The sequence below is a fragment of the Lineus longissimus genome, chromosome 3 (assembly GCF_910592395.1).
Source record: "Lineus longissimus chromosome 3, tnLinLong1.2, whole genome shotgun sequence".
NCBI classification, from domain to species: domain Eukaryota; kingdom Metazoa; phylum Nemertea; class Pilidiophora; order Heteronemertea; family Lineidae; genus Lineus; species Lineus longissimus.
The window spans coordinates 4,559,351-4,574,293 of NC_088310.1; the positions used below are offsets into that span (position 1 = coordinate 4,559,351).

Sequence of the window (14,943 nt, forward strand, 5' to 3'; positions counted from 1 at the left end):
ATAACAAAAGTAAAGAAATTGAAAGAAACCGCAATTTGCACTGTTGCATTGTGGGCTGGGGAATCCCTTTTGAGCCTCGTTCGCATTTTATCTATAAATAGTCCCAGCCGAGGGAATTCCATCCACATCAAAGGGATTTCCCAAAGTGAGAAGTTGAGTGAAGTTTTAGCTCCAACAAAAGTATATATTTCAGGATGGCTTATTCAGGGCATGCTCTACCTGGCGGTGCTATTTACGAGATAGCTAACCCTGTAAGTATATGTGCTATTCCCTATTTGATTTTGACTTTCTGACACTTGCTGACACTATCTGAAATTGATTTTGAACTGTCTGAAAATTGATATTTTTTCACTCACTTCCTGACCCTTAGTTCCTATACACTCGACATGCTAGTACAGCTAGACATGCAATCATGCAGAGGACAGTAGGTATACATCATGACATGTTAGCCTATATGACTTTTTCATCCTTTCCAAGGATAGGGGTTAGAATTTAGTTGGCAAGCCCAAGTTGGTGCGTACAAGGCCGGGCTTCAAGGTGAAGGTACAACCTGTGCATGCCTGGCTGGCTATAGTTAGTTGCAAGCACTGGGCATGGGGGGGGGGGGAGGGAGACCTACATATCCTGGTCAAGGTCTCTCTTGAATGTATTTGCCACAAAACTGAAAATCACAATCTCCTCGATGTCCTGCCATCCTGGGCTGACCCAGCTTTGTTTTTTTTATCGTTCTTTCTCCTAGACTAGTTGCATTGGATCTCTTTCCATTACATTACACTGTAAAAATCTACTTGGGCTTAATCCTAACACTGAATCATACCACATACTTTATTTCTTCCATCCAGCATATGCCATACAGTGGTCCAGTGCGAGGACCTTTGATCCATGGATCCATGATCTTTATCCGAGGACACATTCAACAGGGATGCAGCCGGTAAATACTATGTCCATTACTACATGAACCATCAGTTTGTGTGATTTGCAAGTGGCCCCCCGGCATCTGTCAACTCAACTCTTCTATCGCACAAAAGTTTTCCTTGAACTGTAAAGAAATGTTGTTCATTTGAATCAGTTCATTATTCCAGAATGGTGATCAACCTGGAAGCGGCCAACGGAGACATTGTCCTCCACATCAACCCCAGGTTCAATGATGGCGCGATCGTACGCAACACATGCCAAGGTAACTGGGGCGGAGAGGAGAGAAGTGGGGGCATGCCACTTCAGCAAGGAGGCCAGTTTGAGTGCATCATCTTGGTGCAGGAGGGTCATTACAAGGTAAGTTTATCATACAAGCGATTGATCTCTACAGTCTTAGAAAAAAGCACAGTATTGGTCATTTAGCTATAGAGGGGCTTCCGAACTGTGTATGTGACATAGGCTGACATTGCAGGTATCAACTAAAATTACCTTTTCAGATTGCATTCAATGGCCAGCACTTCACCGACTATCATCACCGCATGGCAAAGGAGTCTGTAACTTTACTCAAGGTTGATGGAGATCTTCGCCTGAACAATATCACATTCCAAGGGGTTCCCGTAAGTATTTCGAAATGCCGCCGAAAAATGCCATGGAATTTCTCTACCCAATGCCAACTGTTATTTTTGCATTTGTTGCAAGTTGAAATACATTTGATAAACCAGCACCTGCTGTCAAGTGAACATCACTCTTAGCCAGTGTCTGTGTCACAGTTATTTTCAAAGAAGACAAAGAAAGTTAAGTGAAAGTTGGTTAGAAACACAAGGATTTGTGCTGCTAATCTTGGTATCCTCTTGCAAGAGTTCTTGTTTGGAGAGATTCCTTGGCAGCTTTCTTCTTCTCCACATCATCCTTTGTCCAAATCAGACATTGTCCCCCAGTCCAATCCTTACAGGGCCTTCTGTATGTTTGTTACAAGACGACAGACTCCTTTGTTCATAGAAATCACACATGGAATAGGAATGCACTTAAGTTAGAAATCCATTACCTTATCAGCAGATCTGCTCCCTCTATCTTTTTCCTACTCAAAGTTACATTTTAGGTCTAATAAATTTGTTTTCAGTCCATGTAGTGAGGAAGGTATCGAGAATTGTGAGCACGCCAGTTGTTATACAACGTATTGAGTTGTTTCAAACTGAACACAGATTTTGTGCTATGACTCTGACCAAGGAAAAGCCAAGTCTTACCATTTAGCTTTACTCGTTACCTCGATCCTTCCCTCAATGTTTTTTTAGCAACCTCCTCCTTACATGGGAGCTCCAGATCCTTATGCCCGGATGTGCAAGATGCCAGAGCCAAGTCCGGGAGTACCAGGGTTTCCATATGCCATGGGGAAAGTTGCCCCACCAGAGAATCCACCAGTGAGTAGGGAATGATCAATTTTGAATGCTGACTAACATTTTCTTTCCTAAAGTAGCTAATTTTCTTTTTTTAGCTAATTTACTTTCTTGCAGTGTAACTAACAAGTTTTACTTTTGCTAATAAAAACACATTTTGATTTTGGCAGAGGAACAAGGATTCTTGATTTGAAACGCCTAACAAATATTATGTAGTAGGACTGCATGCGTCAACACTGCTTCAGCCTATGCTCCTATTACTTTGCGTCTTTTCGTACATTTTTTAGAAATATCATTATAAATTTTAAATGGAGAAATTGAACTAGATTTTGTCATTTCTAATCAAGCTATAGGCCCCTAATGTCCAAGTGTTGTGTCTATCTTGTTTGACTAGTCTCTCGGTAGATTGTATCTGTCTAATTATCAAGTAATCTTTAATTTAGTCACTTGCGTGATACTTTGCAAGCTTAGTCATGAGGTATGGAAGTGATAATCAAGCATATCAAGTCTATTAGTACTTATATAACTACATGGACAACTGATAAATATGAAGTTCATATCCTAATCCCTAAGGAACTTTATGTAATTCTGTCTGCGGGTAACTTTTGTTAGCCACAAGTTTGATTACAAGTGTAAACGTGCCAGGACCTGGCAGGTATGGCCATTTAAACAAACTGGACCACAGGGCATAGATATTCATTCTCTTTGTCTTAATGATCAGGAATAAGGAATATGTAATATGGCATAAGAAATCATCATCAAAGCCTTTGATGGGTAAAGTGGCCATGATCAAGTCAGTCATGCCATTTATCATAATAGCCTAGCTGAAGGCATACTATGTATTTTGTGATATGATATAACATGTTACATGTCACCTAGGTGCCTTTTGTGGGGGTCTCTCTTGTAGGTGTCTTATCTTATCTTAGTCATTAAGTTAAGATTAGTTATTTTGATTATACACGGCATAATATGGAATGAAGTTATGGTGTGATGTAGGTGCAATCATACATAGTTTGTGATAATTACCTGGGCTTGAACCTGCTAACGTGGCACAACCAGTTAGCACTCTGCCTAGCCATGCATGCGGCAATCTTGTATTAAGATTCCAATCAATGGCAGTTCGTATATGTTAAAAAACTTAAGCCAGTCTCTTTAACCAGCACTAACTTGACTTACACTGCACTAACAGCAAGTTTCTTCTTGTTTTGATAGACTTGGTGGTGCAACAAACTGTCCCTGCTAGAACTGATGTTGAACTGATGAACTGAAATGAAACCCAAAGGTCCTGTGCATTTGGACTGGTGGACAGTTTGCCTTTAAAGACTCAACCATTATATTCTGAAGTTGAATTATCAGAATATGTATTGTACCATTTAGACCGAGTCATAAATAACTACAGACATTTAATCAAATAAATATACCACTACACCATATCTGCTAGATGCCTGGTCAGGTGATGTTTCTGCACAGTGGGCATGTGAATATCTTATTATTATCAATGACAGCTCAGTTTCAAATTATGTGGGTGTGAAAGGTGTCATCCTGACCAACAACATTTCCATTTCCTCTCGTAGTGATAGCAAATCCTAACTGTCACCTTCTCTCCACAGCAATATGGGGTGCCATCCTATGGTACTCCAGCTGGCCAGGTACCACAACCGGGTGGCTATGCTCCTCCTCCATCAGGGGGCTATGCTCCTCCATCATGTCCATCGGGTGGCTATGCACCTCCATCAAAGGGTGGATATGCTCCTCCATCAGGTGGCTATGCGCCTCCATCATGTCCATCAGGTGGCTATGCACCTCCATCAAAGGGTGGATATGCTCCTCCGTCAGAGGTTGGAAACACTCCTCCATCAAAGGGTGGATATGCTCCTCCATCACAGCCTCCTTACCAACCTCCAGTGAGTAGACCTTCTGTTCACAATCCATCTTTAGATATAGTAGATTCCCAAAATAGCCTTGTTTGCGCATATCTGGTTTTTGAGGCTACCAGTCTTGTCTTCAAGTGGCAAAGCTATTTTTCAATTCATAACAAAACTAACATCACATGATGTTGTGAGGACAGCAGTTGGAATGACTAGCTGCAATTTCTTGCAAATATATCAACAGCCACACAAAACTTGACAAGTCAATGTGACACAAAGTGATATGACAATATCGCTGTTATCTGGACAATGCCTTATGATAACATACCAGTCACCAAATGTACAAGATTTTGATATTATTCAAATGATTGTGAAAACTGTTCCCTTTTCAGCTTCAACTACTTCACTACTAATAACGTGTAATAAAATTACTTTGTTGATAATTGCGGCATTGTACAAAGGTGTCTTAACCACCTCATCCTCTCCGTGCACAGACCTAGCCAATAGAATCCCGGAAGGAGTAGCCTGAAACTCCTGAGTTACTGATATTTTTTCCAACCTAGGGTTATGGTCCAGCACCTGTGCCAGGCAAGCCAGGACCAGGTGGACCGCCGATTTACAACCCTGTAAGTAAAACTCTTTTTCTGTAGTTGCTATTACATTCAACGGTCCCAAAAATGTGAATAAAGATTGTAAAGAAACTTTTAAAAGGTAGTTGTCTGAGAGAAGGCATAAATACTAGGAGTGAATAATTAAATTCTTGATAAAACTCTTATACTACCTAAGGTTTGGATCATGATCTATTAGCTTTAGTACATATTGGGGCCTAATGGTTTAATGATTTGATTTACTCCAGCCTGTACCATTCTTGGGCAATCTATCTGGCGGTATGCATGCTGGCCGTGATGTTCACATCAGTGGTATCCCCAACCATGGAGCTCAAAGGTAAATAGATAGGCTACTCATTTCAAAATGAGTGTCTAGTGATATACTTATAATAGCTATTCTCCAGGAATTCTGTGGAAGCCAAAGTACCTTGAGGCCAGCATTCAGGATTTTGAACGCAACATTTAAACTGTCCATACATGTAGTCTACATGGCTGAAGCATCAAAGCGTATGTGATGTCATCAACTTTTATACAACACAAAACTTCCCTTTACAAAAGAGAAAGAAAAGACAAGAAAATTCTTGAAACGTAATGTAGAGCAGGATTATGCATATTTGAAACTTCAATCGTATTCTGTGTTGCATTGTGTTACAGGTTCACAGTTAACTTCCAATGTGGCCAAGCGGGGCGTAACATTCCATTCCATTTTGATGTCCGTCTGAACGAACGTTGTATAGTTGGTAACTCAATGCAGAAGAATGCCTGGGGTAGTGAGATCCGAGTGCATAACGTGCCATTTAGACCTGGCCAGAACTTTGACTTGAGGATTCGCTGTGGCCCAAAGAAGTACAAGGTACGGGAAGCATGTATGTAATAAACCGTTCTACTATTTGTATCATTCATCACCTAAGGCTTGAAAAAGAAGAAGCATTTCCTTATTTTCAATCTTTCTTTCCTAGGCGTTTGTTGCTAACCAGTTGCTGATGGAGTTCCCACATCGTATTTTACCAACGGAGAAGGCTGTCTTGTTGAATATCACAGGCGATGTCAGGTTGACGTGCGTACGGTTTTAAAACATTTGAAAGGTGAGTTCATAAGCAGGCCTGGGCTATACTTGATATCCTGAGTGAACGAAATGTCAGCCTTTACTCTTCAAGTTCAACTTGATGCCGTACTCACTGGTGTTTGAAAGCTTGATTCATTTTGTAATCTTGCTACTTTGTGGAGGCAGATGTTGAGCTGTTAGTTTGCGAAGAACAGTAGCATGGTACACCCTTCTAAACCATATTTTGAAATTAATATAGCAACTATCTAGTTTCCATCAAGCCTTTCTCTTATATCTTTTTAGGTCCTAGGGTGCAACTTCCTCATCTACCACGGAATCATCTACTTTGCCATGTACTTATTTGGACAATTTGTGATTACCATTAATAATTGGTGCTTGATTTGAAACCGAACTTCCAAGATTGCGAATTAGCCTGCTGAGTGTAATATTTGTGTTGTGCTGGGATAAAATTCTTCCATTTCTTCTGTGGGAATTATGGCCACCACTAAAAAAAAGAGGGAAACAAAAGGTTGTAAGTGGCAGATTTGTTTATGTCCCTTAGATACTACAAAAAACATTGTAGAAGTAGGACAAGGTTTCTCTGGCAACTCATTATTCCTCAACATGATGAGATGCCTGAAATTTAGGAATGTTCTACCCTTGAGAATGATCTTAAAATTTGATTGCTTATATCAAGAATAAAACTATGCATTCTTGCTTGTATCCAAAAATTGATGAAAACAGGTGCTATTTTTGTATAGAAATTTATGTTGTTTCCTGTATGATTAGGTTTATGAAATACATAATGGAGGTTTGTAATCATTCATATGCCAAGAGTTATACTTAACTTTCTCTAAAGATGGAGAGATGGCTGCGATTTTCACTAGGACGTGCATTTTTCGGGATGTCCAAAATATGTCGAAACTCAATTGTGACGTCGATGTATCTTGAGTTTTGTCCTCATTTTGGCCATCGTTAAAAACTCATTACTTCAAAGTAATGAGTTTTTGACATTATGAAGGAGCTTCGAGTGGAAATTGCTTTGCCTTGTTCAAGAATAATGTCAATACATGTATCAAGTTAACTTCATAGGAAGAAAAAGAGCTCAAAAGACATCTTTGGATTGAAGTTTGGTAAGTCGTCACAGTTATGTTCATCATCGTCAATTTGACATGTATAAAGCTTTTGCAAACCTTTGTTGATATTTTATACTTTCATTTTACTTTTGTATTTTTGTTGCATTGCCCTGACCTTTGCTAGCTTTGTTGCTGTGACATTTATTCATTTAGTGGACACCATACCACTAAATGGACAGTGCTCCTATACCAAGTAGGACACATATCAAATAAACCTTTTTCCGGGTTCCCTTTTATGGCACTCAAGGTAAATGGTATCATTATAGCCCCTGTAGTGTAGAAAACAACAGGCAGTACACTTGACTGCACGCAGAGGCTACAATTGTACTGGGGCTATAATTTCACTCACTAAATGAATGAATTTTTTGTAATTTTGTGCATTAACCTAGCATTTCTTTTTCGCTTAACTTTTCTTAATTCCCGACAGAATTCCTGTTCAGTACCTTGTGTCATTTTCCTACGCAATTGTCATTCCTACGTGTACTTTTCCCATGACCTTTCCAATCTGAATGACCTTGTGAGTTACTTCCTAATACCTACCTTTATCCTGTGTCTGTCCTGTGATAAGAAAATTCAAAGTTCAAATCCAAAAGGGGATTTCATGAAATGGCTCGCAGCGGGCCACCGTGTCAATGATGTATAAACCCCGCCCGCCACAAGAAAGATCATTACGACTTTTGTACCATCTTATGACGTCGTATGATATCAAAGGCAGCCTCGATGGACCAGTGCAGGTTTTTTTATGAGTAGCCACACATGGGTCCTTAGATGTCTTATGCAACCCGAAATCGCCTCAAAAGTTTCTTGCTCTTTTACTTGCTGCAACTTGAGTAACCAAATGCAGTGCAGATCCGATCTACATACTTTTTAATGTAACATAAACACGTTCAAGACTGTCCATTTTCTAAATGTTCTATATGATCTATATTGCAGCAAGGCCCGTTTGCTGTTGACCTTCCCGATGGCCACATGCAGCACAAGAACTCTGTTGTTATCAAAGGAGTACCAAAGGATGGAGCTGAGAGGTAGGTTTGTCCCAGTTAACTCCTGCATCATCGCTGAACCATTTGATGAATCAGCGACCGGGTCCTCATTGTATTCAGAGAATTGGGTAACTCATGAGGCTTGACTTGCCATGGACAATATCTAAGGGTCAAAAGTAGCAATTCAGCTTTCTGTGTGTGGATTTTTAATACTTATTTTTGAAGGGTGGAGGTAATTGCAATAAACAAGACTGGGAATTGACATGGAATCCAAAATGTCCGGACAATTTCAGGTTCAGTGTCAACCTCCAATGTGACCATGAGGCTCATGATATCCCCTTCCACTTCGACGCCCGTCTCGCATACGGAAATGACAATAAGGTCATCATTGGCAACAACAAAGAGGGAGGGTCATGGTGTTCTGAGGAACGTTGCAACGATTGCCCCTTCGAGGCTGGGGAGCCCTTCACCATTAAGATCAAGTGTGGAAAGGCTGCTTACAAGGTCTGTACTCCATAGGCCTATGATGGGCCACTTCAAAAACATCATCATCATCTGAATAGACATAATTGACTCTTCACAAGGGTTCAACACATATGCCTGCAATAATTGGCAATTGATAAAGCGCTGCCACCTGGTAAGAGTAGCAGTAGTCTTCATAACGAAGAACTGATCACACCATATTTGGCTGTTGTGTAAATGCCCACAGAAGAATTTCTGATAAGTAACTGACTATACACAAGCTTTTACTGAAACTGTCCATTGTCTCTCATAGGTGAAGGTGAATGACCAGAAGATTATGAGATTCCCATACCGTGTTGACAAGGAGTGTGTCCACACCCTCAGCATCGATGGAGATGTTATCCTTGAGAGTGTCAAGGCCTAAGGTTAGAGTAAGTATAATGAAATACCTTTTGTGTGCTGTGAATGTGGCCAGGTGCCATCCAACTTTCTACATCGAGATGTCACAAATACTCATAAAGTATTTCAAATGATTGACATGTGATGTAATCCTTCGCAGGATAAGGACATTTCAACATCTTTGAAAGGATTGGAGATGGGTTTTAACGGTGAACTTTTCCTTGCATTCTGCACAACGGGGTCCTTCTGGGCCGAAGGAACTGAAAATTGCATAGCCCCCAGGAAATGTACTTGAGATGAATATTTTTACGAGGAGATGAGGCCATGTTACTATAAAAACAATTTTACTTCGATTTCAGATGCTGTGTGACTGCTGACAGCAGGATGATACATCTTGGATGAAATACAAACAACAGAAGAGGACTTAAATTAAAAGGACAAGGCGTGAAGGACACTATCCCAGTAACTAACAACAGATCACCAAAAATATGTATTTTTTATGGTTACTGATAATCCCATTCTCATTGTGTATATACTAATAATCTCAAAAGCATGTCAGTGGTCTGCGGCCAACTTATGGGAAATAAAGTTATGGAATATTGACTCTGATTTCTATGTTTTGGTACATTCTTTTTGATGAAGGAATAATTTTAGTTCATCAGTTGCCTAATAGGTGGCCGGACTGAAGGACGCAAGAATGTGCTTGCTGCCCCTGTCCTTGTGGCAACTATCAGGAGTCCTTGTGACCTGATGTCAGCCACTGTCTCAACCACAGGATAAAAACTGTAACCTCTATCAGGAAACTGTCATATGAGCTTGCAGCCCTTGTCTTATCCAGAAAGTAAAGACAGTTACATCTGTTTGGAGTCATGACCTGTGGCCACAGCCTCTGTCTCATCCAAAGAGTAAAGACTGTCACATCTATCAGGCTTCATTGTGTCTCGTGATGGCAGCTACTGTCACATCCAGAGAGTAAACACTAACATCTAGCAGGTTTCATTGTGGCTTGTGATGGCAGCCCCTGTCACATTCAGAGAGTAAACACCAACATCTATCAGGCTTCATTGTGGCTTGTGATGGCAGCTACTGTCACATCCAGAGAGTAAATACTAACATCTAGCAGGTTTCATTGTGGCTTGTGATGGCAGCTACTGTCACATCCAGAGAGTAAACACTAACATCTAGCAGGTTTCATTGTGGCTTGTGATGGCAGCTACTGTCACATCCAGAGAGTAAACACTAACATCTATCAGGCTTCATTGTGGCTTGTGATGGCAGCCCCTGTCACATTCAGAGAGTAAAGACTGTAACTTCCATAAGGAGTCATTGTGACTTGCGATGGAAGCAACTGTCTTGTCAGCAGAGTAAATAATGTGTAACATTCATCAGAAGATCGTAAAGCGTCCGTCAGTTATCGACGGATACCAAAAAAGTAGCAGTCACGTCTCCAAAGTAAAGACCGATGGTACATACCCTCAGAGTAAAGACTGTAATATCTATCAGTAGAAATTGTGATGACAGCAACATCTCTCAAGAGTCCGTGTGGCCTTTGAATGAAGCCCCTTTCACATCTATGTATATAGTAAAGACTGCAACATCGGGAGTGGTTGTGACTCGTGATAGCTGCCCAGCCATATGCAAAAGACAGTAACATCAGTCTGGAATCATTGTAACCTGCATCGGAACCAACTGTCTTCGTGTCAGTCAGCCTTCGTCGGACACCGATCACGTTTGAAGACCGTTCGGAGTTTTGCAAAAATTTCCCTCAACGAAAATCACATCGTATGAGGGTGTCTGTTGGGTTCGTCTTTCCAAGGTCATTGGTCATAGGCAAACACATCATCCATAGGATGGGTCCAGTGCTTCATTTTCCAAATAGGACCTGATCATCATTGTTACCGCCTATGCCACTGCCAGCATCGCATTCGCTCTTTTCATATTTCGGTCACATCCATCTCTAGTCCTTGCATTGAAATGGTCGTTTCGCTCGGACATGAGTGAGGATTGAGCACAATCGTCAGCATCTAAAGATGACATTGCATTGATTTGCTGGGCTGATCTGTGCAGTGACTCAAGATAGAAACTGTGAGCCAAGTCCTTTGATCCGTCAGTGAACAGTACATGGTATTCAGGACGAATATTCTCCTGTTTCAACTTTACACGTTCATACCGGTAAAGCAGTCTGGGCGTGGGTGTGAGTGACTCAGGTCGATCAGGACCGAAGAAAGAAGACGTAGAGGGCGCGGATCATGTCCCCGAGAAAAACTGTCGCCGAGGGATCCGTCGGCTGAAAAGTTATGAGCTGACGTATCATATGATTTTTATCTTCCTCGTAAAGTCAGCTTGACGAGTTGCTAATGTTTCTCGAAACGACGTTCACGTTTTCGAGAGCAAGATCAGCTCTTCTGCAACCATGTTTCCAAATGAAAAGACAATGTTGATTACGGAGTAATATAAAACTTTAATGGATTTCTTACAGGAACATAGACTGTGACAAACGTTTGCATGAAGAATATTAATAATCAATAGTACCATGTTGCCTGAGATTATCGTCCTCCTTCGTAACGTTTTCCGCACGCACCTCCCTGTGGACCGGACCGTACCTTGCATTAAAAGCAATTGTAGAATCAACTCTGAGCCATCGATCCCAAAGCGAATGAAGCTGTTCGCCGACTTCTAAGGTTGCATGCATGTTCCACTAGAATTGCGGGCATTTTGCAAACGAAACTTATTAAATAATCGTCGAAGGACCGCACTGTGTTCCATCGGTCGTGAAATGGACGGCTATGAGAACGTTCATAGTAATGTGTTAACTCTTCACCACACTTTCTTTTACATAATTTTGTATCGTCCTCACATCTTGACTTTGAGACGCTTTTATGTCATTAATGAGGTCGATTTCAATCGCCTTCTTGAATATCTTCCTGAGGCCCCGAACTCGGATCACAAAACTTTCACGGTCGTTTACATGGAGACCAACAGCCACCGAATCGTCGGACTCAATTATGAGACCAACCGGGTACAGGAACGACTTTTCAATAGCAAAGTTTCGCACCAGAGGTATTTTGTCTAAAATGGATTGATGAATCCGGATGGCATCACTGACGTATATGATGCGCCATTTGTCCGTCCGTAACAAAACAAGATGGGCACTGTACTCCCTTTTGCCACCGCTGTTGTAGACGCTTGAATGCGCTACCGAGAGGTAATACGGTCCCTTGTAGACCTCTAAAGAAGTTCCCCCTCTGAGGACGTCAAGGCTATCAATGAAGGGAAACTCACTGAGGGATTTCTCCTTGTAGACGAAATGACATGCCGCGGCGCTGTCACACTGAAGGACGCGCAGGGGATCGAAGCTGTATACATAATGCAGTTTCCCGGCGACACTCAGCGGTACCCAGTTGGTGTCTAAGCGCGCCATCCTCTCTCCTTGAATATGAGGTTTCATGATTCTGCTCTCATCATAATCCCAAAGATAGGGATGTAAAGTATCTATTTTGTCCACGTTCATTGGCATTGGAAAGGTTACCAAAAGTTGTTGGTTGGACATTGCCAAGATTCGGGGATCGTAAGGTCCCGTGAAGACAGTATACTGTTTTGGGACGGGTATACCAAGTAGACGTCCATTATCGATGGGTTGCATGTATCGATTAAATGTCTGAGTGTAAAGAAAATTGTCTTGGAAAGTGTTATTTTCTTTTAGCCTGGCCCGAAAGACGCGTTCGTAGTTGAGCCACACCCTCAGGACGACCACCACGTTGCCCTTGTACCACGTGATGGCGGGGCTGATGGCATTGATCTCACGAGATTTAGCGTACTTATACGGGAACATCCTAGAGAGCGCCTTGTCTACGACAGGAGAGAATGAATGGAGGACAGAGGATGTGACGTTTCCCGTGATGTCATTCATCTGCGCCGAGAAAATTCGTCCTCGAAGACTGAACATGAGGACGTTGTGCTCAAGAGCGGTCAGTCGTTTCCCGGTATCTGGCTGTGCGCTGCCATCGCGTAAAAGTTCTTTTGAATAGTAAATACTCTGTGGCTCTGGGATAATGGTCCGAAACAGGACAAATCTGAGACAAAGAAAGAACAAACCGACAACGGTGATGGACTGAACAAACTGGAGACGCCTCATGTTGATGGATGTGAAAACTGCTTGTACGGGCATAGGGTCGTCGGTCATAATCATGTCACTTGATGTCATACAATGCTTCTCATCTGAAACGAGAAACAAGAACAACTTGGTGAAGAAGTGTTGGGTCGGGGGAACCAGATGTAGGCTTACTGAAATCACTTGTCTATGAGGCATAAATGGACCACGTTCACCGTTCCGAAACGATAAGGAAGGTTTTGTGCTAAAGACTAGGGGCGACCCACATTATCACGGGGTCGAAATGGCTTTTCCAAAAAAATCAGACAGTTAAGAACTCACCGTATATGTCCTTTTCGAGCATTGTCATTTGCGTCTGTGAGTGACCGTCTCGCCCGTAGGCTCTATTTTACTTGGTAGAATTATTCATCTCATTGATTAAAGATGGGTCATGTATTGTTACGAACCGAATAAATGTATATAATTGAATATTGACGGGTCAACTTGTGTCGCCAACTCTTGTCCATGCATGAGAGATTTATTACTTTGAACGACAATGCGTATGATAATTCATATATCTTGCGTTATTGTTCGCCAAAATATCGCGCCTTACAAACCGAAGTCGTGTAGTCTGATAAGAAGCTCACCCGCCACCGACTTGTAACAACAGCTCACCTTCTGTCATCCACTGTCGTCTACTCATGCTCATGCCTGCTCAGTTGCTGTCGTCTGCTTACAAACGTTTACCTTCTGTCGTCTGCGAACAAAAGCTCACCTTCTGTCGTCTCTTCGTCAGCTCACATCCCGTCGTCTGCTTACACATACCCTTCTTACCTTATATACTGGGACATCCTCACACAAACATACCGTCTAATTCTTAGTCCGCCTGGGCTAGTCCGGCACCTGGTCGTTAAGCACTGCTCACCACATGTACGTACACACACTCACAAAACCCGACTTACACATTCATTGATCCTGTTTCAATGCATGGTAGATTTTTTTCACGCCCAGTTCGATGGTCATGTACCTGATAATTTAGTCGTTTCTCATCAATTAGAAATACCACATGGTTACTAGGCGACTAAAAGTGCAACAAATCATCACAGGAGGCCAAGAGTTATTGATCAGAATCGAATATGTTGAAAATCACCAGCCGTCCAGCACATCAGTCGTTCATTGCGATAATGTCCAGGTCAGTTTTCTGGAATTGTTATGAACGGCATAGGCCTGCAGTATACTATAGAGTATGCAATGTCTTTCGCCCCTTTCCGGCTATTACTGCCTGTTGACCCTTTATAACATTACATACGCCTTATACATCGCACCTGGACAACAAGTCAACATGTTGCCCAACATGTCACCCAAAATGTGCTCAGTGTGTACAGTGCTTAAGTCAAGAAAAGTCCCTGCATGAACGAGTATTGTTGTTGAGCATTAGGGTGTGACGTATGACCACATTCCTTTATCCGAGGGTAGTGTGAACGTTCATCGTCCAACGATCTCTCTCGATCTCCGAGAATACAAAAGATACATTAAATTCGTCTCAGAAATAACATAAGCGTTTCACGCCGCGTATCAATGCAGGGAGTGCCTGTGTTATCTTCGCAACGATTACACTCCATTAACGGAGTTGATCGGTTTAGTCGCCCTCCCCACAGGAAGACTATACATAGGGTGAAGTCGCACTCCCTCGGGAGTGTAACAACCAATAGGCTTGTGCGTGATCGTCGTGAAATGTATGTGGAGATGGGCTGATCACATGGGTGTGGTTTTCGCCTGCTGAGTTTTTAATTTAGTTAATAGCATATTTCCAAAACGCGACGATGGCTATTCCCAGGGTAAACTACCGGGACTCGAGATTTCTTTTACAGGTACATTTATCAACCCACCTCTACACTCCGGATGCAGTGGTCCCTTTCCAATAAATGCAATTAGCAGTGATCCCTGGAAGCTTATTGTAATGTCAACACATACTGCATCTTTCTATAATGACTTTTTCTGGTAAGATCACTGAAGTGGTTACAAAGTGTGTGCAGTACAAAT

General features: G+C 41.9%; 2 protein-coding genes across 4 annotated transcripts; one reads left to right on the plus strand and one right to left on the minus strand.

Moving 5' to 3' along the window:
• The first annotated feature begins 132 nt into the window (after positions 1–132).
• On the plus strand, positions 133–9,419 carry LOC135484610 (galectin-4-like). Its single transcript, XM_064766244.1, has 14 exons — positions 133–251; positions 843–931; positions 1,083–1,272; positions 1,413–1,532; positions 2,208–2,333; positions 3,920–4,213; positions 4,741–4,803; positions 5,034–5,122; positions 5,440–5,638; positions 5,745–5,846; positions 7,900–7,991; positions 8,243–8,453; positions 8,725–8,842; positions 9,170–9,419. Exons 1-13 carry the CDS (start codon positions 195–197, stop codon positions 8,833–8,835), a joined length of 1,743 nt encoding a protein of 580 aa, XP_064622314.1. The 5' UTR covers positions 133–194; the 3' UTR covers positions 8,836–8,842; positions 9,170–9,419.
• A 1,828-nt stretch (positions 9,420–11,247) lies between these two features.
• LOC135484734 (uncharacterized) lies at positions 11,248–14,432 on the minus strand. Of its 3 annotated transcripts, none has more exons than XM_064766394.1 (2): positions 13,863–14,432; positions 11,248–13,028 (listed from the first exon to the last, which is right to left on the minus strand). In XM_064766394.1, exons 1-2 carry the CDS (start codon positions 13,864–13,866, stop codon positions 11,620–11,622), a joined length of 1,413 nt encoding a protein of 470 aa, XP_064622464.1. In that variant the 5' UTR covers positions 13,867–14,432; the 3' UTR covers positions 11,248–11,619. The 3 variants fall into 3 exon arrangements, with proteins under 3 accessions (XP_064622464.1, XP_064622465.1, XP_064622462.1); XM_064766395.1 differs by lacking the exon at positions 13,863–14,432 and adding an exon at positions 13,768–13,825; XM_064766392.1 differs by lacking the exon at positions 13,863–14,432 and adding an exon at positions 13,243–13,738.
• Positions 14,433–14,943: the final 511 nt, after the last annotated feature.

Coding starts and splice junctions, on each gene's coding strand:
- LOC135484610 (XM_064766244.1), top strand. CDS start 195: ATGGCTTATTCAGGGCATGCTCTACCTGGCGGTGCTATTTACGAGATA. Junction 1,533..2,207: donor TCACATTCCAAGGGGTTCCC/GTAAGTATTTCG, acceptor ATGTTTTTTTAG/CAACCTCCTCCTTACATGGG. Junction 7,992..8,242: donor CCAAAGGATGGAGCTGAGAG/GTAGGTTTGTCC, acceptor GGACAATTTCAG/GTTCAGTGTCAACCTCCAAT.
- LOC135484734 (XM_064766392.1), bottom strand. CDS start 13,270: ATGACAATGCTCGAAAAGGACATATACG. Junction 13,029..13,242: donor GCTCGAAAAGGACATATACG/GTGAGTTCTTAA, acceptor TTCTCGTTTCAG/ATGAGAAGCATTGTATGACA.